The sequence below is a fragment of the Microtus ochrogaster genome, chromosome 2, assembly GCF_000317375.1.
Source record: "Microtus ochrogaster isolate Prairie Vole_2 chromosome 2, MicOch1.0, whole genome shotgun sequence".
Classification (NCBI taxonomy): Eukaryota; Metazoa; Chordata; class Mammalia; order Rodentia; family Cricetidae; genus Microtus; species Microtus ochrogaster.
Window position 1 is genome coordinate 14,589,279 of NC_022010.1, and position 9,188 is coordinate 14,598,466.

At 49.5% G+C, this 9,188-nt stretch overlaps 1 protein-coding gene across 3 annotated transcripts in view; it reads left to right on the forward strand.

Moving 5' to 3' along the window:
* Positions 1 to 6,918, forward strand: part of Morn3 (MORN repeat containing 3) — a 14,669-nt gene extending 7,751 nt beyond the window's left edge. For 2 of the 3 annotated variants that reach the window (XM_005344429.2, XM_013349805.2), the window contains exons 3-7: positions 3,037 to 3,194; positions 4,370 to 4,529; positions 5,611 to 5,795; positions 6,138 to 6,221; positions 6,602 to 6,918. In XM_005344429.2, coding sequence (XP_005344486.1) covers positions 3,037 to 3,194; positions 4,370 to 4,529; positions 5,611 to 5,795; positions 6,138 to 6,215 — 581 coding nt within the window. In that variant the 3' untranslated portion in view covers positions 6,216 to 6,221; positions 6,602 to 6,918. The remainder of the gene's footprint in view (positions 1 to 3,036; positions 3,195 to 4,369; positions 4,530 to 5,610; positions 5,796 to 6,137; positions 6,222 to 6,601) is intronic. The other variant, XM_013349807.2, reaches the window with a different exon arrangement.
* The last annotated feature ends 2,270 nt before the right edge of the window (positions 6,919 to 9,188 follow it).

The window sequence follows — 9,188 nt, forward strand, 5'->3', positions numbered from 1 at the left end:
CGGGAGGCAGAGGCAGGCGGATCTCTGTGAGTTCGAGACCAGCCTGGTCTACAAGAGCTAGTTCCAGGACAGGCTCCAAAACCACAGAGAAACCCACGAAAAAACAAAAAAAAAAAAAAAAAGAAGGGAACAGGCTAGTCAGCACGGTGTGTGCCAAACACGTGTGGATGAAGGGTGAGTCTGCCCTTGTCAGGAATAACCTAGATCAAGTTTTTATCTCACAATGTGAATATTTTATTTCATAATATTTCAAATATTGTTAGGCAGAACCTACCACTGAGATATGACTGAAGCCCTACCTGCTCTAGATTTAAAAACCCAAGGGTTGGGCCCGGGAGATCGCTCAGAAGTTAAGAGCAAGTATTGTTCACTGGTGTCAGTGGTACACACCTTTAAGCTGAGCATGCAGGAGGCAGAGGCAGGTAGAGCTCTGAGCTGGAGGCCAGCCGGGTTTACATAGCAAGTCTTAGGCCATCTGGGGAAACACAGTGTAATCATGTCTCAACAATAACAAAACAAACAAGAAAGCTGAGAATCTGAATTCAGTTCCCAGCACCCACTTCCAGTGGCTCATAATCACTGTAACTTCACCTCCCAGGATTATAGCACCCTCTCCTGGCCTCTGTAGGTACTACATTCACATGACATTCACACAGGCACATAAAAATAAATCTCTAAAAATAAATACTATTTTATAAATAAAATTTAAAATCCAAGGGCTAGGAATGTATCTTAGTGCCTGTCTTACCAAGTTTCTACTGTTGTGATGAAACAGCACAGACCAAAGCAACTTAGAGTGGAAAGGCTTTATTTCTGTCTGTCCTTCCACGTTACAGTTCATCAGCAAAGCGAGTCAGGAGCTGATGCAGAGGCCATGCAGGAGAACATGACTGGCTTGTTCTTGGCTTTCATTTTTTTAAAAAAATTATTTATGTGTGTAAGTCTTTTGCTTGTATGTATGTATGCATGCATGTATATGCACCATATTCATGTCTATGGAGGACTGTGAGACAAGGGTGCTGGGAACTGAACCCTGATGCTCTATAACAACAAGGGTGCCCAACCATTGAGCCATCTCTCCAGCTAAAGTACCCCTAGCCTGCTTCTCCCCTCCCCCACAGCACCCAGGAACACAAGGGTGATAGCATCCACAGTGAGCTGCGCCTTCCCACACCGGTCATCAATCAAGAAACTGCCCTGCAGGTTTGCTCACAGGTCCAATCTGATGGGGACACTGTCGCCCTCTTCAAAAGTCACTCTAGCTCATGCCAAGTCGCTAACGTAAAACTAGCTAACACAGTGATAGACAGCTTGCCTGGCACGGCTGAATCCCAGCACTCGTGAGGCAGAGGCAGGCGGATCTCTGTAAGTTCGAAGCCAGCCTGGTCTATAAGAGCTAGTGCCAGGACAGGCTCCAAAGCTACAGAGAAACCATGTCTTGAACGCCCTCCCCCCCAAAAGGCAGGAACACCTTTTCCAGCTAGCCCTGGGGCTCCTGCCCAGCAGCTTTTGATTTAACTTTGTTTAGGGAATGAGAAGGGGATGGAAAATTCTGGCCTGCTAACGAGCCAGCAGGGGAGTTGAGGAAAGATGCATGCAGACTTGACATGGGTACTTGGCTTCCAGTGCTTTCTTTCATGGTGACTCATTCCTTCATTTGTTCATTCATTCCTTAGATTTATTCATTGCTATCAGACTGGTTATGGCCAGGAATAGAAGCAATAATAGCTGTAATCTAAATTCGTGAGAAGCAAGGATCAGGAAATAGGCAGGAGGATCATGAGTCCAAGGGTAGCCTGGGAAATGGGATAAGATCTTGTCTCAAAAATCCATATTATTGCTGGGCAGTGGTGGCACACGCCTTTAATCCCAGCACTCGGGAGGCAGAGGCAGGCGGATCTCTGTGAGTTCGAGACCAGCCTGGTCTCCAAGAGCTAGTTCCAGGACAGGCTCCAAAACCGCAGAGAAACCCTGTCTCAAAAAACCACAAAAAAAAATCCATATTATGGGACTAGCGATGTAGCCATCAGCTGATAAATGGCTTTCCTGACATGTATCCCTGGATTCGAATCCCAGGACAGTATAAATCTAGGCATGAGTGATGTGTACAGGTGAGACCAAGTGTCGCCACAGCATGTGTGCGGATGGTAAACGAGAGACGTTTGGAAGTCAGTTCTTTCCTCCTGCCATGGATTCCGGGGCTGAAACTCTGGTCGTCAGGCTTGCATGGCCGAGCTGTCTATCCAGCATGATGCAGTTGTTAACTTAATTACAATGCTGTACATTGGTCCTCTAAAACGTAGACACCTTACGCTGAGAGCCTTTACCCACATCTCCCTCTTTCTCTCCTCCCAGCTCCTGGTACCCATCATTCTATTCTCTGTTTCTGAGTTTGGCTTCTTGAGATGCCACATAAAAGTGACAACCCTTGGTATGTGTCTTCCTGTGTCTGGTTTATTTCCCTTTTCTTTCTTTTTTTTTTTCCTGAGACAGGGTTTCTCTGTGTGGTTCTGACTCTCCTCCTGGAATTCACTCTGTAGACCAGGCTGGCCTTAAACTCAGAGATTCATCTACCTCTGCCTCCTGAGGACTGGGATTAAAGGCGTGCGCCACCACTGCCCGGCTGTTCCACTCATGTTGTAAATAGAAGGATTTCTGTTTTCTTTGTTTCTCTGCTGGGAAGCAAACTCATGATCTCACACACCATTTCCCAGCCTCTTTTTTCTTTATTTTGAGTCAGGCTCTAGAAGCTGCCCTGGATGGCCTGGAGCTTACCATCCTCCTGCCTCAGCCTCACCTCTACTTGAGGTTTGCCCTGACAGTCTAGCTGTTAGACAGTGGGCAGGAGAATCACTGTTTTTAGCCATGGAACTTTCCTTTCTTCTTCATGCTTACAGTCTAATGATGAGGTACAGACCCTATTCCAGTTCTGAAGAAATTGTTCAGGGCTGAAGTCCCTGAGGTCTGTACCAGCATATGGCCTTCAGCTTCCAGATGGCAAGGGTCTGCAGTGTTGGCCCATCCATGTGTCACCAGGGAAAGGAACACAGGTCTGGAAGAAGAGCGGCGCTACCTATGAAGGAGACTGGAGGTTTGGAAAGCGAGATGGCTATGGCACCCTCAGTCACCCTGACCCAGAGACCGGAAAGTACAGGAGGGTGTACTCAGGCTGGTGGAAAGGGGACAAGAAATCGGTGAGTGGGTCCCAGCATGCCTTGTCTGTAGGCGAGTCTGAGCACCAAGCTCTGTGTGTGGGGGGGGAGGCAGGAAGTGGACCTAGAGCCAGGAGGACCAGTAGTTTGGTGGTGGGAGACGGACGGGGTGAGGGAGTTGTAGTGCTTCTCAAAGTAAAACCAAGAAACCAGGAAGCAAGAGGAGCGGGGGGGGGGGGGAGCCCCAGGGAGGCAGCAGGCAAGGCCTCCTCCAGCCTCTTCCCCCTTATTTCCTGGCTTTCTCCTCCAGGGTGCCCATTCTGAGTCTCCCCCTTTTGGCTTAAGTCAGACGGAAGGGGAGGAAGCAGGGTCATTCTGGAGGTGGAGGCAGGGGGATAGCAGGAGGAGGCCATCCTGGGCTGCACAGAGAGACCATGACTGGGAAGGGGAGAGGGGAGAAAACAAGGAGTGAGAACAGAGTTCACATCTTTAGCCATAGGGCAAGAGCAGAAGGGGTAGAAGCTGGCCAGAGGGACATCCCCGTCCGTTCTGCAGACATATTTCCTCATGCTGGCTATGGAGCCTGATGATAACAGTGTTGCTATTGGCACTTACTGTATGCGGTACGGTACTTGAACTGACTCCTGTAACCGTTTATAGCCTTTAGTATTCCGTTTTACTAACTAAGGGACTACTAACTAAGCCGTTTCAGAGCCCAAGATTTCATATTCTTTGCTCCTAGAGGGAAGACAGCCTAAAGCAAAGGATTTGCATTTAATATAGCCTTACCAGTGGCGTCACTGGGCTTGGGAGATGGTGTTATCTAGTTTAGAAGATACAGGGCAGGTCATGCCCAAAGGAGCAAGGAGTTAGCCAGGTAGACATGTCAATGGGGAGGAAGAAATAACAAAGATGTCTTCCCTGGGGAGGGCAGAGTTGGATGGGTGACGCTATGGACTATAAAATATCCTTCTGGGGCTGTACGGAGGGAGGGTGTGCGGAAGTGGCGCCAGAGATAAGAGGACTAAGGAAGAGGGGAAGAGGGGAAGAGGGGAAACCGACGCGGGCTGTAGAAAGGCGGTCCACGTGATGAACCGAAAGACGGTGCTAGAATCCTAGAATTCTTTCACTTCTGCTTGGATGGCTGGCGATGCGAGAAAGGTCAGGTGTGAGGCTGGGATAACTTGGCGAATGGTGGGACATCTTCCTTCTTTCAGGGCTATGGGATCCAGTTTTACGGACCCAAGGACTATTATGAGGGTGAGTGGTGCAGCAACCAGCGCAGCGGGTGGGGACGCATGTACTACCGCAATGGCAACATCTACGAGGGCCAGTGGCTGAACGACAAGCCTGAAGGGGAGGGCATGTTGCGGCTGAGTGAGTGCCCCTCCCCGTGAAACCACGCCCCAATGCCTCTTGGTCCCACCCCTTTCCGGAAAGATCCCATCCCAGACTCCCTGCCCCACCTGCCACGCCCCTGTAACACCAGCCTTGTGGGCCCTAAAAAAGTGAGATTCCAACTTCCAGTGAGCTCCAACTAGCTGAGGCCCTGGGTCAGGTGGAAGGCTTCGGCGGTCGGTCAGTCTGTCTTGTTGTCCCTGTTTGCCTTAGCAAAGTCTGCCTTCAGTGTGTCTCCACTATGTGTAACTTGTATTCAGGGTCACTTGCTGAACAGAGCCAATGTTCTAGGCGTGTCATTTCTCATGGCCTCGGCTCTGGGCAAGCTTACGTGAATTCAGATCCCAGTGCTAGCGCTGCGGCCCCAGGCAATCTGCTTGAGAGGGCCTGGGAGATGGCGCAGTGAGTAATGGCTCTTCCACACAGACCTGCCCACCTGAAGTTGATCCTGGGCCCACGAGGTGGGAGGAGAGAACTCACTGCCCGGAGTAAAAGTTTGTGAAATCATCAGCTCTGCTTCGACTTAAAGGCCAGCCTGTGCTAGCTAGGTGGCCATGCTGTCTCAGAAGATACAACTTCTGTAGCTTTCATCACAGGACTTAGGAGGCAGAGACAGGCGGAGCTCCAGATCCCCAGGGTATAGAGCACTTGCCTAGCCTAGCATGCTCAAAGCCCCTAGCACTGCAGAGCAAAATGGAGTAAAAAAACAAAAGCAACAACAAAACCATAAACTGGAACTAGAGTTTCAGCCCAGAAACTAAGTGTGTGCATGCATGTTACAGCCCGAGTGTGTGCATGCACGAGCCATGTTCTGTCTCCAATACCAAAAAAATAAACCCTTTGAAGTGGTCGAGGTAAAATGCCATTTTTGCTGGTGTGGAGCTGGACACTACACCTGCTGTCTAGCGCCCAGTGACTCTCTATACTGGTGTGGGCTACTGTCTAGCGCCTAGTGACCCTCTAACATACCCGTGTCAGGAGCTAGACGGGTGAGGCCCAGCCTGATAACCCTGACTGCTGCCCTGTGCCCAGCACCCAGGCTTGTCTGTTCTCTCCATAGAGAATGGGAACCGATATGAGGGCAGCTGGGAGAGAGGCATGAAGAATGGGCATGGGCGTTTCTTTCACCTGGACCACGGGCAGTTGTTTGAAGGCTTCTGGGTGGATGACGTGGCCAAGTGTGGTACCATGATTGACTTCGGCCGTGATGAGGCCCCGGAGCCCACCCAGTTCCCCATTCCTAAGGTAGGTGAAGCCAGAGGATAGACACAGCATCTGCAGCCCCACGTGTCCAGGAACTATGGATGAGGTTTTGTTTTATTGGGTTTTGTTTGTTTGGTTGGGGTTTTTTTTTTTGGTTGTTTTGATTTTGTTTTTGAGATATGGTTTTCTCTGTAGCTTTGGAGCCTGTCCTGGAACTCACTCTGTAGACCAGGCTGTCCTTGAACTCAGAGATCCACCTGCCTCTGCCTCCGAGTGCTGGGATTAAAGATTTTGTTTTCAAGCAGAGCATCTCCAGCAAGGCAGCCTGGGGCATTCCATGCCCTTAAACCAACCAACCAATCCCCTCCCCCTGCTGCTCTCCAGGTAGAGATTCAAGACCCAGATGGTGTTCTGAAGGAAGCAATCGCTGCGCTGAAGAAGGCGGAGGATGAAGAGGACTGACGTCCGGTAAGAAGACACATCTGCCATCTCTGATCTCAGAATCTGAGGCAGCTTTGCATCCCTGAACACTGCTGATCTGGTATCACTGAGAGCAGACCAGAGAGGGAGAGCTTCCTGCTCCTGTACCTTAGCTTTTCCTTCTGCTCCCCTTTGAAGCTCATGTTCCTCCAAGAGCAAGTGCATTCCAGGCCTGCCCAGATCTCTCAGTTGCATTCTCTGCCTCCTGAGGTGAGCACTGATGGGTCAGGTGGTCCCATCTAAAGCTCCTTAAATAAGGCTGTGGGCCCTAGGCCCGCACTGACACAACTGTTTCTGGGGCCTAGCCTGGAGTGGCTGTGAGGCTTCAGGGAGAGGTGTTGATGACAGCGGTTTTTGTTTTGTTTTAGATGATTGTGTTTCTAATACTAGTTCCAGCATCATCCCCACCTGTAGAGAGAGCACATCAAGGCTCAGGAGAAATGCCAGCCCTTGTCACCAAACTGCTCAGACCGGTGCAGCTCCTGCAGAAGCAAGCAAGCAACTCTGGGCACACCCTTGGCTCCCTCAGAGGGCACCCACTCCTCTAAGACACTAGGTTATTCTTTGTCAATGGAGGTGTGGTATTACTTCTCCCTGGCTGGCCTTGGGGACCCACTTGTTTAAATCCTTTGCCCTATGCCTTTTTATCAGAGGACATGAAAATAAAGAACCTGGTGGTCTTGCACCAAGGACCTATGGCTTGAGCAGGGGTGGGAGGAGTCGGAGAGGGAAGGGAGGTAGCCTCACCAACTGTGTGGGTCCTCCCAACTATGTGTGTGTGTGTGTGTCAGGAGTTGAGGATTTGAGGCAGGGGAGCACAGAAGTGGCTTCAGTTCTACTGCATCTGAGCCAGCCAAGAGCAGAGAGTGAGTTGCCCTCTCTGCCACAATGGCCACCAAGATTTGAGATTAAAGCAGATCCCCACCTCCTTAGCCTATCACAGGAATCTCAAGGAAACTTTAAAAACCATGAGTATACAGGACAGTTGTTGCAGCCCGTGCCCTAACAACAGATATTTGGAAGCAGAGGCAGGTGGATCTCCGAGTTTGATGCCAGTCTGGGCTACACAATCAGTAGGGCAGTATCTTGAGATCTCACAGTAAAAAAAGACGGTGGTTTAAAACCACTGAGCAAGAATCCTTTCACCCAGCTCCTTGGGGACATTTGGTTATGCTTGGAGACACTCCTGGTTGTCATGGTGACAGAGAGCCATGCTAATGGCATCTTAGGGCAGTGATTTTTTTTTTTTTTTTTTAATTTTCGAGACAGGGTTTCTCCGTAGCTTTTGGTTCCTGTCCTGGAACTAGCTCTTATAGCCCAGGCTGGCCTCGAACTCACAGAGATCCACTTGCCTCTGCCTCCCGAGTGCTGGGATTAAAGGCGTGCGCCACCACCGCCCGGCTAGGGCAGTGATGTTGTTAAACATGCTATACTTTTTTAAGTTTTAGTTTGTTTGTTTGTCTATTTGATTTTCTGAGACAGGCTTTCTCTATGCAACAGCTCTGATGGTTCTGAAACTCACTATGTAGACCAGGCTGGCCTAGAACTCACAGAGGCTTGCCTCTGCCTCCTGTATCACTATGCCCGGCTCAACATGCTACATTGTAAACAGATTACAAAAGAATAATTCAGCTCAATGTCTGTCCGTAAAGCTCTTAGCAAATGCCCCAAACTCAGTGAGGCACGGTGGCTCACACCTATCCTCGCCGCACTCTGGAGATGGAGGGTTTGACACCAGCCTGCTCACTAGTGAGTACAAGGATGGATCAACAAAACAGAAAAGCCCACACTGACATCAGGAGGCTTTCTCTGCCCCTAAATTACTTTTCTTTTTTAAAATATTTATTTATTTATTATGTGTACACTATTCTGTCTGTGTGCATGTATGCAGCCAGAAGAGGGCACCAGACCTCATTACAGATGGTTGTGAGCCAGCATGTGGTTGCCGGGAATTGAACTCAGGACCTTTGGAAGAGCAGGCAATGCTCTTAACCTCTGAGCCATCTCTCCAGCCCCCTCTGCCCCTAAATTCTAAGTATGCTGACCTACTTCAGTGTGTGTGGTATTGGCTGCACCTGACTCCAAGATCAACGTGTAACTCCATGCTAAGTGTGCTTACACTGTCCCAGACTGGGTGTGGACAGCTTCAGCTGCCTCTTCTATGACTCCCTAACCTGTGAGGTGACCTACTACTGTTCTCTGCTGTTCTAGAGGAAACAGGTTTGTAAGTCCCCAAGCTAATACTGTGCCTAACCTAATTGTTTTGCTTTTTCAAGACAAGGTTTTAGCTCTGACTGTCCTGGAACTTACTCTGTAGACTGGCCTTCAACTCACAAAGATGTACGCCACCACTGCCTGCCCCTATATATTCTTTTGTGTGTTTGCCTGCATGTACCATGTCTGTGTACCATGTGTATGCCTGGTGCCCAAGAAGATGTAACAAATGGTTGTGAGCTGCTACATGGGTGAAGGGAATCTAAACAGGGTTCCAGAGAGCAGCAAGTGCTCTTACCCACTAAGCCATCTCTCCAGCCCAGATGTCTACATTCAAAGATAGTGAAGTATATGGCTTTAGTCCCAGCATTTGGGAGGCAAAGGCAGACAGATCTCTGTGACACCAGCCTGGTCTGGTCTACATACTGTATACCTCAAAAAGGGGTGGGGTTTGAGGATATACTTATCTATAAAAAGCAATAAACTGGTAACATAGTTACTTCTAGAGGCAACTGAGGACTTGGGAATAGGAGTGGAGAATGACTTCTGTTTGACTTTTGAGACAGGGTTCCTCTGTGTAACAGCCCTGTCTGTCCTGGAACTCACTTTGTAGACCAGGCTGGCCTTGAATTTAAGAAATCTGCCGGGGGCTGGAGAGATGGCTCAGAGGTTAAGAGCATTGCCTGCTCTTCCAAAGGTCCTGAGTTCAATTCCCAGCAACCACATGGTGGCTCACAACCA